The sequence below is a fragment of the Suillus discolor genome (assembly GCF_016758755.1).
Source record: "Suillus discolor strain FC423 chromosome Unknown F5147scaffold_7, whole genome shotgun sequence".
Taxonomy (NCBI): Eukaryota; Fungi; Basidiomycota; class Agaricomycetes; order Boletales; family Suillaceae; genus Suillus; species Suillus discolor.
The window spans coordinates 1,016,715-1,034,856 of NW_024541254.1; the positions used below are offsets into that span (position 1 = coordinate 1,016,715).

Sequence of the window (18,142 nt, forward strand, 5' to 3'; positions counted from 1 at the left end):
ATGGCACATGCTGGAGGAGGCCCCCTTGCGTCACTGATCAACAACAATTTCGAGCGCCTGGAACCTATAAAATAACCTAGCAAATGCATGCAAGCTCCTCCGGTGTACATGTCATCCCCAGTTTTGAGAGTCAAATCTAATTTCTGAATCTTGAAACTAGCTTTTTCATTCATCCTTCCGTGTTGGTAACGATGTGTTTTTCCACGTGGTGAGTTCGTCGATGATGTGGCAGATGACCTCCTTGATGGTCGAGACTCGAGAAAGTATCTTGCCTGATGGCCCAAGGTTGCTGCCGAATTTGCGAGTTGAAGAAGTTCAGAACATTAACGAAGTTGAAGTGCTGGAGGGAAATGCTTCAAATTGATTTCGACGAGTTGGATCGGCTCGAACAAGGGATACTACAACAGGCTATTCTAGATGAGGTTGAGGTGGTTGATTAATACAACGGCGAGGATGATGAGGCGAGCAGGGACATTTGAATATTGAGATGATCTTCATTAGGAATGTCCAATACACCTACATATAGCCTAGAGTTCTGCCGGTCATAACCGGATATGTAGTTTTCTACATTAACGTAGCGGTCTTTGCCACGTCAGCCGGCCCCAGATTACTTTTAAAGAGGACACAATCTCATTCATATCACATTAATCTTCATACCCTCACTGACGATGTCTCCAGATGGCACACGCAAAGAAGGTCGGTTTTTTCCGCATTGCATCGCACACTCTGACTCGTGTCAAAGATCCTAGAACAATCGTTTGGTTTGACATCGATAATACACTATATTCCGCCAGCACCAAGATTTCCCAAGCCATGGGTCAGCGCATCCATGGTTCGTCAATATTGAACTCTTTCAAATACTCTGAATGATAAATATGGAAAGAGCAGCATACTTTGTCACTCTTGGGCTCGATGAGGACGAAGCCTCCGAGTTGCATCACTCATACTACACTCAGTACGGACTGGCACTTCGCGGTCTAACACGTCATCATAACATAGGTAGAACCTACGCTGCGACCGCCAGCTGCTGAATAAACATAAGGCTCTAGATCCCATGGATTTCGATCGGAAATGTGATGGTACACTTCCTCTCGATGATCTCATTAAACCAGATCCGGGGCTACGAAAGCTCTTTCAAGATTTGGACAGAACCAAGGTGCGTGTATGGGCGTTGACGAATGCATACAAAACCGTAAGCGCCGATTCGCATACTCGTGAATATATAACGCAGAATGACCGACCCTTCAGCACGCACAACGAGTACTCAAGATATTAGACCTAGAAGACCAGATCGAGGGCCTTGTTTACTGTGATTACCAGCAAATCGGCTTTACTTGCAAACCGGAACCAGATTATTATCACAATGTCAGTTCTCCATACATGTTTAATCATGGATGTCGACTCAATCTTGCACAGGCCATGAAACAAGCGAATATTTCAGATCCATCTAAATGTTACTTCGTCGACGACAGTCAGCTCAATGTCAGAAGCGCTAAAAAACTTGGCTGGGGTCATTGTGTACACTTTTGCGAGGCCGGTTTGGAAATTGTGGATGGCGGAAAGACGAAGAAACTTGTTCTGGACACCAATACTAATGACCCCGAGAGCATCAGGCAGATCAGTGATTTAGAAGAACTCAGGACTCTCTGGCCCGAAATCTTTGTATAACAAACTTCTACACGAAACAATCTAGAGTGCTTGCGGCACGACAGTCACGTTTTCGCAAATCCGCGAGGGCTCGTCTGTTGCCATTCTCCAGTTTGGCGTCGAAAGATAAGACAGAAGGAAATCAGGGATCGATCAATCATCAAGGACATCTTCAACCTGTGGACCTTAAACCCCTCGGTGTCGATCGAGCAGCGTCTGCATATCTGATATCAATGCGATGTAATTTTACTGGCTGTAGCACGACCTACATGCTTCAAGTCTCAAGGCTCCATCACTTTCCCCATAAGATGCATCAAAAGGGCCAGATAAACACGATTAGAACTGTCATTTCTGGGAGGCATCAAAATGCTTCTCTGCTCGCAGCAGTCCCTGGTGACAATCTTGAAGGTCCCAGGACCCGAAACGATGTCACTCGATGAGATTGATACCGATTTTGCTCGACTGGAAGATATTTGCAGCACGGATGTATAAAATGATGGACACGGAGTTTGCTTCGGACTGGGATGCGGATGGAAATTAAGTCTTGAAAGGGAGAGCATTTGACTTGTGGAACTGCAGCATGATGGGATGATCATGGTCGTGGACCGCCGTGATGCAAACAATGATGGGACTTGGAATGACCTGATGCTTACTGGTACAGTCGTTCTACATCCACTTCTAGTACTATCAAAATAAAATTTGCAATCTGCCACGCTTGCTGCCAGCTGAACTACTTCTACCCACAACACTAGCTTCACCGTCAGGTGTTGACAACTACTCGTTACATAAATATACAGTCTGGGTGTCAAATATTGAATTTCGGCTAATGTAGGGAGCTGAGGATTAACAGAAATTCGAATTCATCTGTATCGGCTAAGGTAGGAGGCCTGAGGATTAATAGGAATTTGTCTGTAAAACCTTCCGGGAAGTCGCCCACTACTAGCTAGTATGTGTATAAAAGCGATGTGATAACTATGATTTCGACAACAAAAAACATCATCTACCCTCGTCCTTTGGAGTGCAACAATGAAATTCATATCACTCACCACTACAGTGATCATGTCTGCCGCAGTACTGTCGGGCATAGTGACAGTACAAGGCTCAAACCCCAACGGCATGCCATGCGCCCATAATGGTGAATACCTTCAGCATACTATGTTTTGACCTTAGACCGCGTACTTAGTACGGATACTTGCAGGAGAGTATGAGTGCGGAACACTCGCGGGTTATAACAACGGCAATCAATTTTTGTTTTACTGTTCGGAATCCAACATGGTGGAGGTCGCTGGGGACTGCGGCTGTAAGACTTGTTGTTCCATCTTGGATGGTGGTAATACCGGCAGCTGCATAATTAATGTGAGCCCACTTCCTGCTTGCCATGTCCATGATGTCATAGTGATACGATGTTACAGCCGTTCCGGCCAAGTCACCTTACATAAGGCGAGGTGTTGAATTTCAAATTGAGATTGTTCTCTAAGTGCAGTTCGGGCTTCGAATGAGCCCGCGAGTGAGAAGCCAGAACATGTATAGTAAGCGTAGACTTATCGGACTAAGTACCTAGTAGATGACGAGGTCATGGGACTTGGAACGACCTGATACTACTACTAGTGTTCGAGTCCATGGTCCATGTAGACACTTCTAGTACCATCAAAATGAAATATGCCATCTGCGGCAGCTGCCATGCGGCTCGCAGGACATTTCTGCTGGCAGAACTACTTCAAAATAGTTCTGCCCACAACACTAGCTCAATCATTATGTGTTACATAGATACACAGTTTGGGTATTAAATATTGAATTTCGGCTAATGTATGGAGCTGAGGATTAACAGAAATTCGAATTCGTCTGTATCGGCTAAGGTAGGAGGCCCGAGGATTAATAGGAATTTGTCTGTAAAACCTTCCGGGAAGTCGCCCACTACTAGTATGTGTATAAAAGCAATGTGGTAACTATGATTTCGATAACAAAGAACATCATCTATCCTCGTCCAACAATGAAATTGCTATCACTCACCACTACAGCGACCATGTCTGCCGTAATACTGTCGGGCATAGTGACAGTACAAGGCTCAAACCCCAACGGAATGCCGTGCGCCCATAATGGTGAATACCTTCAGCATACCATGTTTTGACCTTAGACCGCGTACTTACTATATCGTTACTTGCAGGAAAGTATGAGTGCGGAACACTCGCGGGTTATAACAACGGCAATCAATTTTTGTTTTACTGTTCGGAATCCAACAAGGTGGAGGGCACTCTGGATTGCATCTGTCCGACTGATTGTTGTTCCATCTCGAATGGAGGTGATATCGGCGACTGCATAACTTATTAAGTGAGCGCTTGAGCCTGCTTCCTGCTTGCCATGTCATAGTGATACATACGATGTTACAGTTCCATCTCCTCTTATGAAAGAAGGGCCAGTGTCGCCGCGTATGGATAGTATGGATCTAGGTAGATAACTTATGATTCCTGAGTACAAGGTTGATATATAATTCAAAACAACATCACAGTCACGACTTGTGATGCTTCATTCACCTCCAAAATCACACCGTCATAACCATACAAACCTGTAGAGTAGTCAGTCTGCGAGGTATATTGAAAGGACTGACAACTGACGGGTTGACGAGTTAGGCAGTGTGATATTATCATATTCATCTGTGCGATCTAGTAACATGGAGGGTAGCATCTCTCCAGGACTGAGAAAACGCCTGATCGTCTCAAACTAAACTTTTGGATCAGCACCGCATCGATATAGTAAAACAGAGAACCGGCAACCTTTTCATAAAAGTGTTTGCGAGGAGGTGAATCTAAATTATGCTCAGATGAACGCAGGTAAGAAAAATGTAAGTGAGGCAAGTTACCGTCTTCGTCATCTTCGGGTTTGCCCTCCAACTGCCAAGGACATCGTTTATATCGCTGAAAGAGCGGGGAGCCAGGCTATACGGGTTTGCAAAAAGATCACAAAGAGGCGATACGTGTCGTACCATATTCGAATGTATGATAATCTTTCGCACAACATGAGTCTGGCCGGATATTAGGAAGTCCACACCGTGATGGAAGTAATTATAGAAATCTAGATCATTAACGCTGAGCGGCAATGTTTTTGAGGAGTTCAGATTCATTTACAGTCGGTGCTACCATCATCTTCAGATACTTGTAGGTTCGGTGAGTGAATGGTCATTCGTTCGTCCTCCTTGTGATGAACTCGAGAGGGAGGTCCAAGATCAATTGTCAGGTCTTGTGCTGTAGTTTCTCCTATGCGAACCTGGAGAAGCAAGGGAGAAGAGAAGAAATTAAAGTGCACGCCATCATGTATCTGATTTGATTGAAGTATTAGTTTGGTTACACAGAAAGTAGAAGCAGGGATGACCTTGATAACCGCGCTGGAAATGTCACCGTGCATGATTGGACACGGTATTACCTCATCCAAAGCATCGCGCTCCTCTCCATCTACACTTTTTTGTCTGATAAAGATACGCTTTACTTCTTGTGTTCGTTGCTCTAGGTGCGTGATGCCCCCTTTGAATCCTTCGTTGACACCATCGTCATCGAAGCTGAACCATATCCCAGGGTACTTTAGTTCATCTCCTGGATATGTTGGACCGAAGGTACGGCTGACATGTACTCTAACCAAAGGTTCTGCAGACGACGATATGACTGTATCTTTGTAGCGAAGTATCACAGGTGGGTGAGGCTCCCTGAGTTTCCGCACGCAGATAGTATGGAGGCGTTGATGGTATCCTGAAAACAAGAGGTCCAGGTGGGGACGAAGATGAAGAATTACCGGTGTCGTCGCAGAGTCCTCTGGATCAAATTTAACCTCAACCTGAGGAAATAGATGTTGAAGTCCACGCAAGATGTCGATGACTGCCCAAAGGGAAGTACCTAATACAGATTCAAACGGCATGAGTCTCATACTCGTTCGGAGAGCCTTTGCAAACACACCTAACTCAAACATCCCAATCCCAGATCCAGGTCTGATGTCGAGGTCTAATGTTGCGAACATATTGAGGCTCACCGCAGATACGCCTGAGTGGAGCACGAAACAGTTACATACCTAAGTTAGTAACTTCATCTACCACGTGACTACGCCAGAAGCTGCGTACTATGTGGCTGGCCAAACAAAAATTCATATTAATATTGTTGCCGAAGCGCGGTGTTTGAGGTCAATCTCTTCCGTCATAGTACTTACTATCAAGCTTCGGTTCTGCTTGACGAGTTTTATCACGGCCGCATCTCACACAACGTTGTGTATCTTGCATTTCAGACCGCCAAGACTATCCGGACAACTCGAGGAACCTAAGATTTGGCGTGAGTAGCAAGTCCTCTGAACGCGTCCGAGGCTTTGGACAGTGGACACGCCGCGTCGATTCTCTACACTCTTGAACTTGAAGTCGCTATCCTTTTTTCTTCTTGTCTCGCACGCGCAGGAATGGCTGATGGTCGACAACTCACAATAATCAAGGTTCAAACCTCTGTCATAACAATTGATACTCGCAGCTGATTGCATTCACGACAAAAGGTCTTTCGAAAATACAGCCATTCGCTAGGTCCAGATGCTCTACAATTCCTGGAAGAAATCCTTGAAAAGCATGATATAGAGGACAATGATGTGGAGTTCTCAATCGAGACCATTGCAAGGGAGTATAACAAACAAGATGGTAACGCGTTTGTTGCATCAGGGGTGTTTAGCAAGGCTAACCCTTACAAAAGATGCGGCCATGAAAGTTTCATTGGACATCTTGCGAAGAGTCTATGACGCGTTACAGGACCAAGGCAATCCGGGGGAAGCAGAAGAATTACTAGACCCTGATAGCCATCTCTACTTCGTAGACGCATTTGAAATGCCATCATGGCACTGGTCTCAGGAAAGGGGAACATTCGAGAAGTGTGTTCGTATCATAACTTGCTTTTAGCTTTGGATCTCATTTCAATCAAGATCTTCTAGCCCTCTCACTGTTGCGGGTAGCGCAGACTCGCGAATAGCGGCGGTACGCAACCGACTGCATATAATCAAGCAGAGCATCTTACGAAACGAACACTTCTCACCATCTACTCTTCCATCTCGAGACCGAGAACATCTTGTCACGGTACTCAATAATCTGATATCGAGGGCCCAACGCTGATCCATGATTCGATCAGCTCAAATCCACAAAGCAGCTGCTTGGTAGAGCCGGCGAACGCTTCTTGCTCTTGGGAATGCTTGCGCACAACAAGGAAGGGAAATTGTGCGTCGAGGACTCGGACGGAAGCGTCGAGCTTGATCTGTCCAAAATGGCAAGAATCTTGAGATCTCGAGATGACGTTGCTCTTATGGCTTTGTTAGGACGAACCAGGCGAAGGATTGTATACGGAGGGCTGCTTCGCCCTTGTAGAAGGGGAATACAATGAAGACGGCATCCTCGAGGTCGTGGCTATGGGACAACCTCCTTGCGAGGATCGGGAGACTGCTAGGCATGTACTTCTGATTTTGTCACTATGTTGCTCACGGAAAATAGGTCAATCTACGGTCACATCGACTTCTTGGGGCAAGGTTCAACTTCCTTGCTCGAAGATGTGAGCTATCCTCACTTTTTGTGCGGACATCGGCTAACCATGCTGCAGTCACAGTTCGCCCGTCGGATTCGTGAAGAACTCTCCGACCTCTATTTCTTCTTCCTTTCAGATGTTTGGCTAGACCACCCTCAAACTCTCGTCGGACTTCAGAAGATGTTCGACAATTGCATCGAGAACAGCTTCATACCTAAGGTCATCGTTATGTGTGGTAATTTCACGAGCAAATCAATAATGCAAGGGGGCGGTAGAGACATCCAGCATTATCAGGGTTCGTGCATGTTGATTCATGAACGCACTCGATACTCATTTAATTTAACTGGACAGAAAACTTCGATTCCCTGGCCGATTTAATAGCATCATATCCTCAAATTACTCGAGAGACACACTTCGTCTTTGTTCCAGGGCCTCTAGATATCACGGGCAGCAGTGCCCTTCCCCGCAGACCAATCCTATCTACCTTTACATCCCATCTCCGCAGCAAGATTCCAAAAGTCCACTTCACCAGCAATCCTTGCCGCTTGAAGTTTTTTGGTCAGGAAGTTGTTATATTTAGGGAGGATACCATGGCACGAATGTTGAGGAACACGATTGGCATAAAACCAAATGTCACCGGCGAAGATTTGAGACGATATGTACGTACAAAATTTGTATAAGCATGCAAATGTTACTGACCTCGGGCTCAGTTGGTCCAGTCGATATTAGACCAAAGTCATCTTACCCCACTGACTACACATATTCAACCTGTATTGCCAGACTTCGACCATGCACTCCGACTATACCCTCTCCCGACCGCCGTGAGTAGTTGTCTCGTTTTCATGCGCCCAAATCATAATGCCATCCTAGGTGATTCTGGCTGACAAGTACGAGAAATACAAGTTGACATACTCGGGATGTCACGTATTCAATCCTGGAGGTTTTGTTGGCAATTCTTTTTCTTTTTCGACATATTGCCCTGCCGAGAGGAGTTCTGAAGAGGGGTACGTGATCTGACTGGCTTGTCTAAGATCGCACCTGATGTTACTGGTATTAGTGTGCTCGACATCGAGCAGGAAGACTAACTCGAAATTGGTGGTCAGGGTCGCAAGAATGTACATCTATACTAAGATCTTGTCCAATGCAATCGGTCGGTACACCAGAGAAGCCGAACGTCGATGTCTATCACCGCTTACACACAAAAGCTAACCTTGCGTAGCGATCAAACTTGTCGATGAAGACAAAGCGACATGAGTTCACTTGTGGCAATTGGAGAAACCGAGCATCACAAAGACTGTTGTGTACGTCTGAGTTTTATGGTTTCACCTGTCGATGCCGCCGCACGCGGTACCATTGGTTCGTGCGCGTGAAGTTGTATTCAACGCAATAAGATATCCGTTAAAAATATTCGCCTGAATTCCGAATGGCACCAGAGGAAGAATAGTTGTTGCTAGCACTTTATTGTAACGCTCGTCAAAAGCCATCGTCGAATATTGGCGATGGCAACCAATATTCTCGTTGTTACCTTTCTACTGACTCATCTTAGTTCATTCCTTCTCTCATATTCTTTAGTGTTCCTGACTCTACAGTATTTAAACCGTCTGTTAACTACTGGTAGAGTACCAGTGATCTTTCCCCCACCGAATACATTTAGTTCGGACAGTTCTATTGTCTGAAACCTAAGTCTATTCATCCTCAACTCTCCTATGTGAACGTTTTCCAAACGCCACATATTTTGAACTGCTTTAAAATCTAAATCCTATTCCACTATGGCTGCCGTCAACGAGGACTGATCACCCTCGTACGTCGACGACCCTTTCTATCTTCCTACCCTCTTCTCGTATAATATCTTCGACTATGTCGATGAATGAAAACGTACCTGGTACCTTCCCGTTGAACTCTCCGATCCCTATGGGCGGATTGAGCATTGATCCGGGCGCACTCGACCTGGGTGTCGAAAGTGCATGGACTCGCGGTGACCAAGTCACTGCTGGAGTCAAGCGGTCCTTGAGTCTGAGGGCTGAAGCCCCGACTAGTGATCAGCTATCCACAGACTCGTGGTTGGGAGCTCTGGGAGCCCTGTCAAAAATTAGTTCCCCACCCACGGGTGATGGAGAGAACGCATCATTTAAAGTAAATGATGATGGCGAGGGATCTGCTGCTATGAGCGTTAGCCCTCTGGGTAGTGTAGTTGGACTACATACCTCACAACTAGTGGTTTGTGAGTCTAAAGGTGTTGACTTCGCAACTGCTAATGATAATGTCAATGAGTTCCCCCATCAGTCCATGAGTTGGCTTGACTCACCTGACGACAAGGAACTAGTAGGCGAAGTGCCTGAGTTCCCCGTTCTGAGTCCATCTGTCCGATCAACAATATTTATCAGTTCAAAATATGTGGCGTTTGGAAAACGTTCACACAAGAGGGTTGAGGATGAATAGACTTAGGTTTCAGACGATAGAACTGTCCGAACTAAATGTATTCAGTGGGGGAAAGATCAAGTACTCTACCAGTAGTTGACAGACGAATTAAACACTGTCACGGTAGAGTGAGGGACACTAAAGAATATGAGAGACTAAGATGAGTCAGTAGAAAGGTAACAACGAGAATATTGACCAATGGAGCGTTACATTTACGCCCCCCTAAGGAATAGCGCCTTAATTGCCTGGTCGAGAGTTTGAGTCGGCCATGTGCATCACATCTGATCTCCATGAAGCGCAGTGATTTATAAGACTCGGGAGGTGTTATAACTAGATAGCATAGCTGTGTTGAACGTTAACGTTGAACGATGGATGAAAAATGTAAGGGAGCGCGAGTGAAAAGTCCGAATTTAAATTTGTTCTACTAGTAGTATTGACCATTATTGACTTTGCCATCACTAGCTTGTTCCATTTCAACTTCGTTCATGCTCGTTCATGCTCGCTCACTGCTCTGCACGACGAGCAGTCAACGTACTTCACCGACCATGCGGGAACGTTCAACCTCGTAGCTTCCAAAGACGAACGTTCGTTAACATCGAGACATTTACAAACGGGTTTCTGGATCTAGCCACCGCTCTGCCTCTACCATCGTCCTTTCCTCCGTATTCTACGACTATTATCATCTGCACGGTCGTTTCACGTCTCATCTGGACCGTGCCATTTTCAATATGGGTGTGTCTTTCTTCCTGAGCCCGTGTATCGTCAAATCAATTTCTCCTCTCAGGCAAAGCAGAGACAGCGTCGCGCGGAGGAAGAGGTCATGCCTATAGTCAACTCCTTAAAACCTGGTGTATCAAAACTAGTTCTCACCGAAATGCAGAAAATCGGTGTTCGTGGCACGAAGGAACAAATTCAAGCGGCCCATGGCAAACGCGTCAAGCAACTCGTGAGTTGTCGGGTGTTTCTCTCACCCTAGTCTAACACCATCCACAGTTAACCACGCGTCAAAAACAACTTTTTTCGGAGTACCGCTGTAGTCCTGGATTCACAATGGCAATACCTATAATCACACAGGTTCCGTTGTTCATGGGGTTTTCAATAGTGCTCAACCGGTTATCACAAGCACCCACTCCGTTTGACTCCGAGTCGTTCTTGACGCTTTCCACATTGGCGCACGTAGACCCTACAGCTACCCTACCAATTGCACTCGGTCTTATAACTCTAGCCAATGTCGAAAGTTCACGCTGGTTTATGACCGACGCGCAACGCGAGCGTCAGGAAAAAGTTCAGAAGTGGAAAGAAGATCGCGTTGCTCGAGGGGAGACTGTGATCGAACCTCAGAAGATCATTAAGTCTGCGCTGAGATTGATATCTGTTGGTCGTATCGTTGTCGCGACCATGGTGCCAGGGGTAAGCACGTCTTCGGTGCATTTTGAATTTTGCATATTAACTCACCTCATCATTCAGGGTGTCATTCTTTACTGGGTCACCTCAGCCACTTTTGGGTTGGTGCAGACATGGATCATGGACTATTTGGAGCTGCAGAGAAAGCGGAAGCTAGCGCTAGCTCCCGCACTCTCTAAAAAGATACCGGCAGCCAAGCAGTGATGACAACGGTTCTCATGCACTGTTGTGGGTAGATGTTGGTGAGTAGAACTATTTCATTCTGGTTGGGCGGGATGACTATAAACGTGGTTCGAGGGACCACCAAGTAACCCTTCCAAGGAAGTGGTTGGTGGCTCCTATGAATGTTTCTTGATCTAATATGACCGCCCTCGATTCTCCCTCCATGCACTCAGGAAGCTGATAAAATCTGCCTTTGCAGACCGGAAGTCGATTTGATCCGTGCTAAATGGTAGATTCGAATGGATCATGGGCTTATAACGGCTGCAGTCGAGGATGCAAGAGTCATTATCATCTCCCACTTAGAGAATACTACCAGGAACCAGTAATAAGGTTGTGCTAGGATATAGAATATTGAATACTTGTGGAATACATGTAGTGTTGTACAACAAGACCTCAAACAGTAGCACAGCCACAAGGAAGCACATTTATGATCAACTACATCCTGCTAGTATCACGACAAGGCCCGTCACCTTCCTTCAACCCATCAAAGTGTTATTGACTTATCGGATGACCAGGCAAAGTACGCCTTGCGAAATGGTTTTCCACCATGCCGCCCAAGGCAAAAGCCAAGATTGTAAAGGACGTCACTCAGCTCGTCCTGGCTCGGCGCACGCGGATGTGTAATTTTCTGGAGTACAAGGGCGAGTTTCTCTCTGTAGTATGTAAGAAAGTAGGGAGTTGACGTTGATGACGCAGATACCAAGGTCGTATACCGCCGATATGCATCGTTGTTCTTCGTTTGTGGGATTGCCTCAGGGGATAACGAGTTGATCACGCTTGAGATTATTCACCGTTACGTCGAGGTTTTGGACCGGTATTTTGGAAATGTGCGTTTCTATTCGCGTTGTTATTGTATGATGATGTACTCATTGAATGGGTATTATCTAGGTATGCGAGCTAGACCTGTACGTTTTGAAAGTGTCGTAGTATGCGAGACCTTTTTGTTCACTGATTTGTATCAGCATCTTCAATTTCCAGAAAGCGTATGCGGTGCGCTGTCAACTTTTATTGACCATGTAGTTTTCACATATCACTTGGCAGATCCTGGACGAGCTCATAATCGCAGGAGAGATGCAGGAATCCTCCAAGAAGTCGGTGCTGCGCGTGGTCAGTTCTTCGTTGCCATAACGCCGAGACAAGTTGAACGAATGCACATCACAGGTCACACAATCGGATAGCGTCGAAGAGCAAGAGTCCTCCGAGGACATCATAGGTCGTTTGGGAGCTGCACGCGGTTAGACTCATTTTCTTTCCTGTGGTGCTAGCTGTATCTATAAGATTTCAAGGCCCCTTGATCCGCTGAAAGTCAACTGGACCGCTTTGGATTAATTGCTGTACTGAGAGGCATGACACGGGTGGTGTATGACGTCTCATATTTGAGAGGTATGCCTAGATGATACCCAGAGGTAGTAGTGGCAGTGACAGTACTACTCTACGTCTTTGCAGTCGGCTTTAGCTTGTTCAGGACATACCATCTCACAAGATCAAGTGTTGCTACAGAGTCCTCCACTGAAGAATGACCGCTTGTTCCTCCACCAGCCTGGATTGTGAGACCGAGGTGTTCTTTCGCTCTGATGTAATTTCGTAAATAGGTGGTATGGAATCAGATTTGGAATGACGTACAGATCCCTCAAAGAACGTCGATATGGAGGACCTGCACGATGAGGAAAGATGATAGCTGTATCGACGCACTGGTGGTGGATTATCCGAAGTGTGTTAAGATCGTTGTGAAGGGCGTGGCCGATGATGATGGTATGATGGTTAATGAATGCGTCGAGGGATTTGCGTATAGAAGATAATGAGAGCGTAGCTTGCGCATGCTCTTCCTGGGTAATGCCTGAAAATCGTGTATTATAATCTCTGTAAGAAAAATGGTCAGGTTCGCGGTCACAGGAACCGATAATGGGGGGAACAACTAACATGACTTCAACCCCATCATCCATTCTTACTAGCTCATCGAAAACTTGTTTCCCGGAGCCATCGACAACCGAAACACGGGCGACACGCATACCTCCAGTTGTGTAAATCATCTCGCAATCTAAAGCCACGACATCTAAAGCTGTATCCGTCTTCGTATCAGCAACTGATGGACGTGTAAATGAGAATGCATGGCGTGAGTGTAAGTCTTCTGCTTTAGACTCGTAAAAGACGTGGTGGCCTCTGGTACATCCGCCTTCCTCAGCTGGCTTCTGGCAGCAAGAATAACAACGCATACGCTCGCCTTCAAAGAGTGTCAAAGAATGTTTGCTGCGCTATGAGAATTGATTACCATTGACTTTGTGCGTGAAGAGTTTTCCCCAGTGATATTGACATTCTTCCGCTGTGGGATTATTTTTGACCATGTATGACTGGGTACATCGTTCGCATTGAATGATTTTTCCTTCAGCACTCGGTTGATCGCCTCCAAGCCCTTCAGGTCTTTCGGTAATAAAGCCCCACGTCTGCATGGCCTCCAAAGACATAACGATTGGTTTGAGAAGGAGTCGAGTTACCTGGAGGTCATTCAGTTTTTTCTTGGATTCCGCACGAGCTGCCAAATCTTCCTCAGTTCCTACTGAAGGATGTGATATAGACGTAGGTATTGGACGTCGCTTCAAGGCTGCTATTGAATTTATGACAGCCTAAATGATAGTTTGATATGTGCGAACTGGCAACGGATGGAGCGCACGTTGCGATAAGTCAACTTGGTGGACTTGCTGTAAACTTGTTCCTCTTGCCGAAGGGCATGCTCAGATGCAAGGGTTGGGTTTGAGGGTAGTATAGTCTCGTAAAGGACGACAAAGTGCTCATACAGTGACTTTAGCAATGTTTGACGAACTGGGAGGGCGACTTGGGATTGTGCAGGATTAATTCTAATAATCGGTACGCCAGTCTATATAACACGATCGATGAATTTCAGTGTTAAAATTGTCAGTGCATGCGTATGCGTACACTAGTGTGCGATGCGGCAGGGACGGCAACTGGCTTCTGTGCGGTGCCGACTCTGAGACGTTGTGTCGGGGGACCGCTTGGAGCCCCATTGCTATTGGAAGACGGTCCCTGTGCTAGGTTATGAAAGGGCCGCTTTGAGGGCACTGCGCGCTGTACGACATTGGCAGATGGCGTCTGTGGGAGGGGTTGCACCTTCTGTACGGGAATGTCAAGGGAATTGTGAGAAGGGAGATCTAAGTTATGCGAGAATATACATGAAGGACGATTACAATTATTTCTCTGTGGACATGATAGTGATTGAAAGAGACCTAGAGATGAAAACATAGTATGAGTATGTAGATGAAGGAGTGGATGACATAATCAAGTACTTGTTTCATTTCGGAGTTGGATCCTCGTCAATTCAAACAATATATTTCCACACAGTCTGACATAGTATATTATATTTAGAGCCAGACCATGTCGACTACGCACGGCTCCCCTGGCAATGAGAAGCTTCTCAAAAGACGTCCTCGAGCTTCTTCTTTGCATCGCATAGAGTATGTATCTTTCAACTTTTTTTAATCGTACCATATATTCTCACATTTATCCAGGACTGACAAAGGGCATCATCTAACAGGCCCCTTCATGGTCCAAACGTGAGTCTTCATTTTATCTCTCATCTTCTCTGTCTTCAAAATCACCGGGTAGACCTTTGGGGTCTAATACGCCAGAGTCTTGTGACTCCCCCGTCTCCAGCGATAGCTTCCGCATGGCCAAACAGAAAGGGGGCTTTGTTGCAGACCTTTTCAGCGCTAGATGGGTCGTAAATCCAGGTCGGTCCATTTTTCTTCCTATGCCATTTCCAGATTTAACCCTCTTTGCAGTCTCATCCTTCAAGTTGCTTATGATACCCGTCTTATTGTACATCAACTGGGAATTATTGGCCCCTTACATCGCTCCACAACTCTCCAATCCAGTCGCCCCTTTTCTTCTCATATCCTATCGAATTCCTGACTCCTCTCCCGACGACCCACGCTATGCTAAAGGCTATTTAGACCTGGCTTTTCTTGCATTCCACATCGTTTTCTACTCCTTCGTACGCCAATTCGTCACTATTGTCATTTGTCACCCCATCGCTCGCTACTTCGGCATAAAGAAGGGCGCAAAACTCGACAGGTTTGGTGAACAAGGTTATGCTCTGCTGTACTTTGCGGTCATGGGCGCATGGGGCTACGTAAGTTTATTAATCATCTTGCACTATACCTTTTTTGAACCTGGCCTAAGCGCATCATGGGTCAACTTCCAACATGGTGGTATCGTACGGAATATTTTTGGATTGGTACACAACTTTCTTGCAAACATGTTCTTGTTTGACTCTCTTTCCAGATTACCCTCACTGGCAGATGAAACCCGAACTTAAACGTTACTTCCTCATGCACGCATCTTATTGGTGTCAGCAGCTTATCGTACTGCTCCTGGGTCTTGAGAAACCACGCAAGGACTACAACGAACTCATTATACATCACTTCGTCACCCTATGGTTAATTGGGTAAGTTTCGAAACATTACAATATCTAATTTCTGGTCTGATTAAGAACAGATGGGGCTACCTCATCAATTTGACATTGATCGGGCATGCTATCTACATGAGTATGGATATACCGGATGCTTTCCTGGCTGTTCGTTTCAGATCTGAATGCGTTTTTCACGACCTGACCTACGCTGTTCACAGTTCTCCAAGTTGCTTAATTACATGGGATGGCACAGACTCAAAGTGGGCTCCCTTGCAGTTTTCCTCGTCGCATGGACGTGAGTGCTTTTCACGCGTTTATTTTCCGTCACCGACCCCTTCAGTTACTTCCGGCATTGGTTGAACCTCGTTATCCTCCGGTCTATATGGTTTGAGTTTGATCTTATCGAGTACGTGTTCTTTTACCTACCGGATTACTGATTTACCGGTTGCATGCAGTGAGAGTAATCGCGTATGGGCCCCCGAAACTGGCGCTTGGCTCGTTTGGTGGATGAAATATCAAATAGTCTTTCCCATCTCTCTGCTCCAGCTGCTCAATCTTTTCTGGTACTATCTTATCTTGCGCATTGTCATAAGGTCATACGTTCGGTCTCTATACCTTTTTGTCACTCATTTTTGCATATCACAGATCATTAAGGGACGTTGAAGTTACCGATGTCCGATCTGACGACGAGGATGGTGATGACGATGACGATGACACAGAAGATACCAAGGAGGACTAGCTGAAAATTTACTATTACTAACGTAATGACCTCTTGGGCCCTTCTATCTGTGCGAGTCTCCAGGACAGCACACATTGCTATCATGTAATTTGAGTACTGTTACGGATACATTGCACGAACCATGATGCGTTTTCAGAAAGTACAATCGTAGTACTACATCAGTTAAGAGATTTCATTTCATCGTGCAGACATTCCGGCCCGAATTTCATGCTGCAACTTGCTCCTCAGGCTTGGTTTTGTTGATAATAGGCCCGACACCTTCCATGTCTGAAAAATCGCTATCTTCCTCCCAGGGCTCGAATTTGACCTTCACTCCAGCTCCGGTCTGAGGAGCAGTGGGGTGAGCGGTGTTACCTGTCCGGTTGGGCCACCTCTTCTCCCTCTGCATATCTAGAGGGTCGCCGGAGGCCATTTCCTTTATGGCCAGCAAAGTGTACTGAAGATATTATTAGTCAAACTTGTCTTGAGTCAAACAGATCTAAACGTACATGCGCATCATTACCTGCATTGTGCAGGAATGAAGTGGGGATTTGTAGATGCCTGCATACTCGCTCTAGCGAACGCCTGTTGTGACCTCCTTCACCTTCCAGTGCAGCAAATAAGTCGGACGTATCTAATACAAAGACGCCACTGTCGGGCTTTGCATCGGGAAGCAGGAAGCTGAGGTTGGGCAGGTCTGCATTAACGGTAGGAGACTTGAGGTATCTGCCAAAGGTATTAGCGTTCAGACGCGTGAACTCTCGATCATCCTCTCACTTGATGTCTTGGTTATTATCGTGAAAGATCAAGAAAAGTGGGCCATCCTTTTGCAGGTCAGCCACTAGATTCTGGATGCGGGTCCTGAAAGCAGATCGATTGACAAGTTCACTGTCCCCAAATGAAAAGTGCTAAATCATTCGCGCTAAGATCAGTCACAAGCAGCAACATCTCGACTTTCCTACCTCGCGATTGTTCTGAACGAATGTATTGGTGTAATGGCGATATTCCTTCACGATGAGATGTCCTTGTTCTTCAACTTGCTGGCCATCGATCCACCGGACAAAGCTCCATCCAAACTCAGTGAGCATGGTGTGGTCCCTGTCCCATGCTTCGAAGTCCAGAGCACACCAAACGCCGATTTTCTCCACCCAGAGAGTGCGAACGCGTTCAAAAATCTCACGACGCGTTTTCAACATCGGATCTGCTCCTTTCAAACGCTTGTTGTTCTTTTCTATTTGCTAGATATTCCTGCAGTCAGAAACGACGCGCTGAGGTGTTTAGCGTAACATACCTTGAGAGCACCCTTGAGGTCGTCTTTGGTCTTGAATGTGACGGGCGAGACGTGGCGCAGGCTGGATTCAGTTAGAAGACAATCAGAGTAAGGAAGAGATATAAGGTTTTTTGTGAGGCCCATGGCATGCAGCCAGTATCTCAGGTATTCCACCTGAGCTGAGGAGAAGAGCAATCGCGTCTCGAAATTCTGGAGCGTCCCTAGATAGAGATAAGACATACTATGCTGCGCAGCGCAGCGATTTCAATTACCCAAGAAGAGTTCGGCTCCATCGATGCCCTCTTTGTGGAGGGGGTGATCTGGATGAACGAACGCATCCTGTGCTAACGATGCCCTCAAAGGACTCCGATCTGCCTCTGGTAAGGCTTGATGCCTGTGCAATCCACGATTTTCCGTCAGCAAGTTGTTATCCACTAGATCTGTCGTACCATTCAAAGAAAATATCAGTATAACGATAATACCCTGTGATGACTGGGGACACCATGATCGATAAA

The 18,142-nt window shown here is 46.1% G+C and overlaps 10 protein-coding genes across 10 annotated transcripts; 7 read left to right on the forward strand and 3 right to left on the reverse strand.

Moving 5' to 3' along the window:
- Positions 1-563: 563 nt before the first annotated feature.
- F5147DRAFT_675955 (pyrimidine 5-nucleotidase) lies at positions 564-1,902 on the forward strand. The gene is made up of 6 exons (XM_041435970.1): positions 564-696; positions 743-832; positions 889-999; positions 1,050-1,192; positions 1,249-1,365; positions 1,417-1,902. Exons 1-6 carry the CDS (start codon positions 669-671, stop codon positions 1,666-1,668), a joined length of 741 nt encoding a protein of 246 aa, XP_041297474.1. The 5' UTR covers positions 564-668; the 3' UTR covers positions 1,669-1,902.
- A 742-nt stretch (positions 1,903-2,644) lies between these two features.
- On the forward strand, positions 2,645-3,096 carry F5147DRAFT_675960 (uncharacterized protein). Its single transcript, XM_041435971.1, has 3 exons — positions 2,645-2,782; positions 2,846-3,003; positions 3,060-3,096. The coding sequence occupies exons 1-3, from the start codon at positions 2,674-2,676 to the stop codon at positions 3,084-3,086; spliced, it is 294 nt and encodes a 97-aa protein (XP_041297475.1). The 5' UTR covers positions 2,645-2,673; the 3' UTR covers positions 3,087-3,096.
- Positions 3,097-4,136: 1,040 nt separating this feature from the next.
- F5147DRAFT_568673 (uncharacterized protein) lies at positions 4,137-5,649 on the reverse strand (the record flags this gene model as incomplete). The annotated part of the gene is made up of 8 exons (XM_041430912.1): positions 4,137-4,210; positions 4,260-4,365; positions 4,419-4,450; positions 4,505-4,580; positions 4,628-4,716; positions 4,770-4,959; positions 5,014-5,528; positions 5,589-5,649. The coding sequence occupies 8 exons, from the start codon at positions 5,647-5,649 to the stop codon at positions 4,137-4,139; spliced, it is 1,143 nt and encodes a 380-aa protein (XP_041297476.1).
- A 147-nt stretch (positions 5,650-5,796) lies between these two features.
- Positions 5,797-8,557, forward strand: F5147DRAFT_675966 (DNA polymerase epsilon, subunit B). Its single transcript, XM_041435972.1, has 12 exons — positions 5,797-6,108; positions 6,166-6,304; positions 6,357-6,531; positions 6,583-6,733; positions 6,786-6,920; positions 6,970-7,097; positions 7,142-7,199; positions 7,248-7,467; positions 7,524-7,831; positions 7,883-7,993; positions 8,043-8,176; positions 8,230-8,557. Exons 1-12 carry the CDS (start codon positions 6,076-6,078, stop codon positions 8,255-8,257), a joined length of 1,620 nt encoding a protein of 539 aa, XP_041297477.1. The 5' UTR covers positions 5,797-6,075; the 3' UTR covers positions 8,258-8,557.
- Positions 8,558-9,052: 495 nt separating this feature from the next.
- Positions 9,053-9,613, forward strand: F5147DRAFT_675968 (uncharacterized protein; the record flags this gene model as incomplete). The annotated part of the gene is made up of 1 exon (XM_041435973.1): positions 9,053-9,613. The coding sequence occupies exon 1, from the start codon at positions 9,084-9,086 to the stop codon at positions 9,609-9,611; it is 528 nt and encodes a 175-aa protein (XP_041297478.1). The 5' UTR covers positions 9,053-9,083.
- Positions 9,614-10,032: 419 nt separating this feature from the next.
- Positions 10,033-11,633, forward strand: F5147DRAFT_675974 (60Kd inner membrane protein-domain-containing protein). The gene is made up of 5 exons (XM_041435974.1): positions 10,033-10,322; positions 10,375-10,536; positions 10,584-11,000; positions 11,058-11,236; positions 11,416-11,633. The coding sequence occupies exons 1-4, from the start codon at positions 10,086-10,088 to the stop codon at positions 11,196-11,198; spliced, it is 957 nt and encodes a 318-aa protein (XP_041297479.1). The 5' UTR covers positions 10,033-10,085; the 3' UTR covers positions 11,199-11,236; positions 11,416-11,633.
- Positions 11,634-12,835, forward strand: F5147DRAFT_675978 (AP complex, mu/sigma subunit). The gene is made up of 8 exons (XM_041435975.1): positions 11,634-11,677; positions 11,732-11,857; positions 11,913-12,043; positions 12,105-12,121; positions 12,179-12,206; positions 12,258-12,323; positions 12,378-12,450; positions 12,503-12,835. The coding sequence occupies exons 1-8, from the start codon at positions 11,644-11,646 to the stop codon at positions 12,517-12,519; spliced, it is 492 nt and encodes a 163-aa protein (XP_041297480.1). The 5' UTR covers positions 11,634-11,643; the 3' UTR covers positions 12,520-12,835.
- F5147DRAFT_675981 (ribonuclease H-like protein) lies at positions 12,502-14,486 on the reverse strand. Its single transcript, XM_041435976.1, has 6 exons — positions 14,148-14,486; positions 13,885-14,088; positions 13,486-13,837; positions 13,137-13,437; positions 12,840-13,076; positions 12,502-12,787 (listed from the first exon to the last, which is right to left on the reverse strand). Exons 1-6 carry the CDS (start codon positions 14,469-14,471, stop codon positions 12,649-12,651), a joined length of 1,557 nt encoding a protein of 518 aa, XP_041297481.1. The 5' UTR covers positions 14,472-14,486; the 3' UTR covers positions 12,502-12,648.
- A 74-nt stretch (positions 14,487-14,560) lies between these two features.
- Positions 14,561-16,461, forward strand: F5147DRAFT_675984 (longevity assurance proteins LAG1 LAC1). The gene is made up of 11 exons (XM_041435977.1): positions 14,561-14,683; positions 14,738-14,782; positions 14,835-14,959; positions 15,011-15,360; positions 15,411-15,465; positions 15,513-15,675; positions 15,726-15,804; positions 15,858-15,934; positions 15,980-16,045; positions 16,095-16,232; positions 16,285-16,461. The coding sequence occupies exons 1-11, from the start codon at positions 14,604-14,606 to the stop codon at positions 16,376-16,378; spliced, it is 1,272 nt and encodes a 423-aa protein (XP_041297482.1). The 5' UTR covers positions 14,561-14,603; the 3' UTR covers positions 16,379-16,461.
- On the reverse strand, positions 16,462-18,142 carry F5147DRAFT_675987 (uncharacterized protein). The gene is made up of 7 exons (XM_041435978.1): positions 18,077-18,142; positions 17,900-18,021; positions 17,649-17,848; positions 17,320-17,595; positions 17,135-17,265; positions 16,867-17,083; positions 16,462-16,814 (listed from the first exon to the last, which is right to left on the reverse strand). The coding sequence occupies exons 1-7, from the start codon at positions 18,130-18,132 to the stop codon at positions 16,584-16,586; spliced, it is 1,233 nt and encodes a 410-aa protein (XP_041297483.1). The 5' UTR covers positions 18,133-18,142; the 3' UTR covers positions 16,462-16,583.

What these genes read in the sequence shown, in the direction of transcription:
- F5147DRAFT_675987 (XM_041435978.1), bottom strand. Translation starts at nt 18,132, where the DNA reads ATGGTGTCCCCAGTCATCACAGGGTATTATCGTTATACTGATATTTTC. An exon ending in ACTGATATTTTCTTTGAATG is followed by an intron (nt 18,022 to 18,076) that starts GTACGACAGATC and finishes TGGATTGCACAG; the next exon opens with GCATCAAGCCTTACCAGAGG. An exon ending in TGGAGCCGAACTCTTCTTGG is followed by an intron (nt 17,849 to 17,899) that starts GTAATTGAAATC and finishes ATCTCTATCTAG; the next exon opens with GGACGCTCCAGAATTTCGAG.
- F5147DRAFT_675984 (XM_041435977.1), top strand. Translation starts at nt 14,604, where the DNA reads ATGTCGACTACGCACGGCTCCCCTGGCAATGAGAAGCTTCTCAAAAGA. An exon ending in TACCGGATGCTTTCCTGGCT is followed by an intron (nt 15,805 to 15,857) that starts GTTCGTTTCAGA and finishes CGCTGTTCACAG; the next exon opens with TTCTCCAAGTTGCTTAATTA. An exon ending in TTTGAGTTTGATCTTATCGA is followed by an intron (nt 16,046 to 16,094) that starts GTACGTGTTCTT and finishes GGTTGCATGCAG; the next exon opens with TGAGAGTAATCGCGTATGGG.
- F5147DRAFT_675955 (XM_041435970.1), top strand. Translation starts at nt 669, where the DNA reads ATGTCTCCAGATGGCACACGCAAAGAAG. An exon ending in AACACGTCATCATAACATAG is followed by an intron (nt 1,000 to 1,049) that starts GTAGAACCTACG and finishes ATAAGGCTCTAG; the next exon opens with ATCCCATGGATTTCGATCGG. An exon ending in TGACGAATGCATACAAAACC is followed by an intron (nt 1,193 to 1,248) that starts GTAAGCGCCGAT and finishes CCGACCCTTCAG; the next exon opens with CACGCACAACGAGTACTCAA.
- F5147DRAFT_675974 (XM_041435974.1), top strand. Translation starts at nt 10,086, where the DNA reads ATGCTCGCTCACTGCTCTGCACGACGAGCAGTCAACGTACTTCACCGA. An exon ending in GCAAACGCGTCAAGCAACTC is followed by an intron (nt 10,537 to 10,583) that starts GTGAGTTGTCGG and finishes CACCATCCACAG; the next exon opens with TTAACCACGCGTCAAAAACA. An exon ending in TCGCGACCATGGTGCCAGGG is followed by an intron (nt 11,001 to 11,057) that starts GTAAGCACGTCT and finishes CTCATCATTCAG; the next exon opens with GGTGTCATTCTTTACTGGGT.
- F5147DRAFT_675981 (XM_041435976.1), bottom strand. Translation starts at nt 14,471, where the DNA reads ATGTTTTCATCTCTAGGTCTCTTTCAATCACTATCATGTCCACAGAGA. An exon ending in CTTCACGCACAAAGTCAATG is followed by an intron (nt 13,438 to 13,485) that starts GTAATCAATTCT and finishes CACTCTTTGAAG; the next exon opens with GCGAGCGTATGCGTTGTTAT. An exon ending in GATGATGGGGTTGAAGTCAT is followed by an intron (nt 13,077 to 13,136) that starts GTTAGTTGTTCC and finishes TTTTTCTTACAG; the next exon opens with AGATTATAATACACGATTTT.
- F5147DRAFT_675966 (XM_041435972.1), top strand. Translation starts at nt 6,076, where the DNA reads ATGGCTGATGGTCGACAACTCACAATAATCAAG. An exon ending in GGAGTATAACAAACAAGATG is followed by an intron (nt 6,305 to 6,356) that starts GTAACGCGTTTG and finishes CCCTTACAAAAG; the next exon opens with ATGCGGCCATGAAAGTTTCA. An exon ending in GAGGATCGGGAGACTGCTAG is followed by an intron (nt 7,098 to 7,141) that starts GCATGTACTTCT and finishes CACGGAAAATAG; the next exon opens with GTCAATCTACGGTCACATCG.
- F5147DRAFT_675960 (XM_041435971.1), top strand. Translation starts at nt 2,674, where the DNA reads ATGAAATTCATATCACTCACCACTACAGTGATCATGTCTGCCGCAGTA. An exon ending in CATGCCATGCGCCCATAATG is followed by an intron (nt 2,783 to 2,845) that starts GTGAATACCTTC and finishes GGATACTTGCAG; the next exon opens with GAGAGTATGAGTGCGGAACA. An exon ending in CCGGCAGCTGCATAATTAAT is followed by an intron (nt 3,004 to 3,059) that starts GTGAGCCCACTT and finishes ACGATGTTACAG; the next exon opens with CCGTTCCGGCCAAGTCACCT.
- F5147DRAFT_675978 (XM_041435975.1), top strand. Translation starts at nt 11,644, where the DNA reads ATGATCAACTACATCCTGCTAGTATCACGACAAG. An exon ending in CCTGCTAGTATCACGACAAG is followed by an intron (nt 11,678 to 11,731) that starts GCCCGTCACCTT and finishes TCGGATGACCAG; the next exon opens with GCAAAGTACGCCTTGCGAAA. An exon ending in ATTTCCAGAAAGCGTATGCG is followed by an intron (nt 12,207 to 12,257) that starts GTGCGCTGTCAA and finishes ATCACTTGGCAG; the next exon opens with ATCCTGGACGAGCTCATAAT.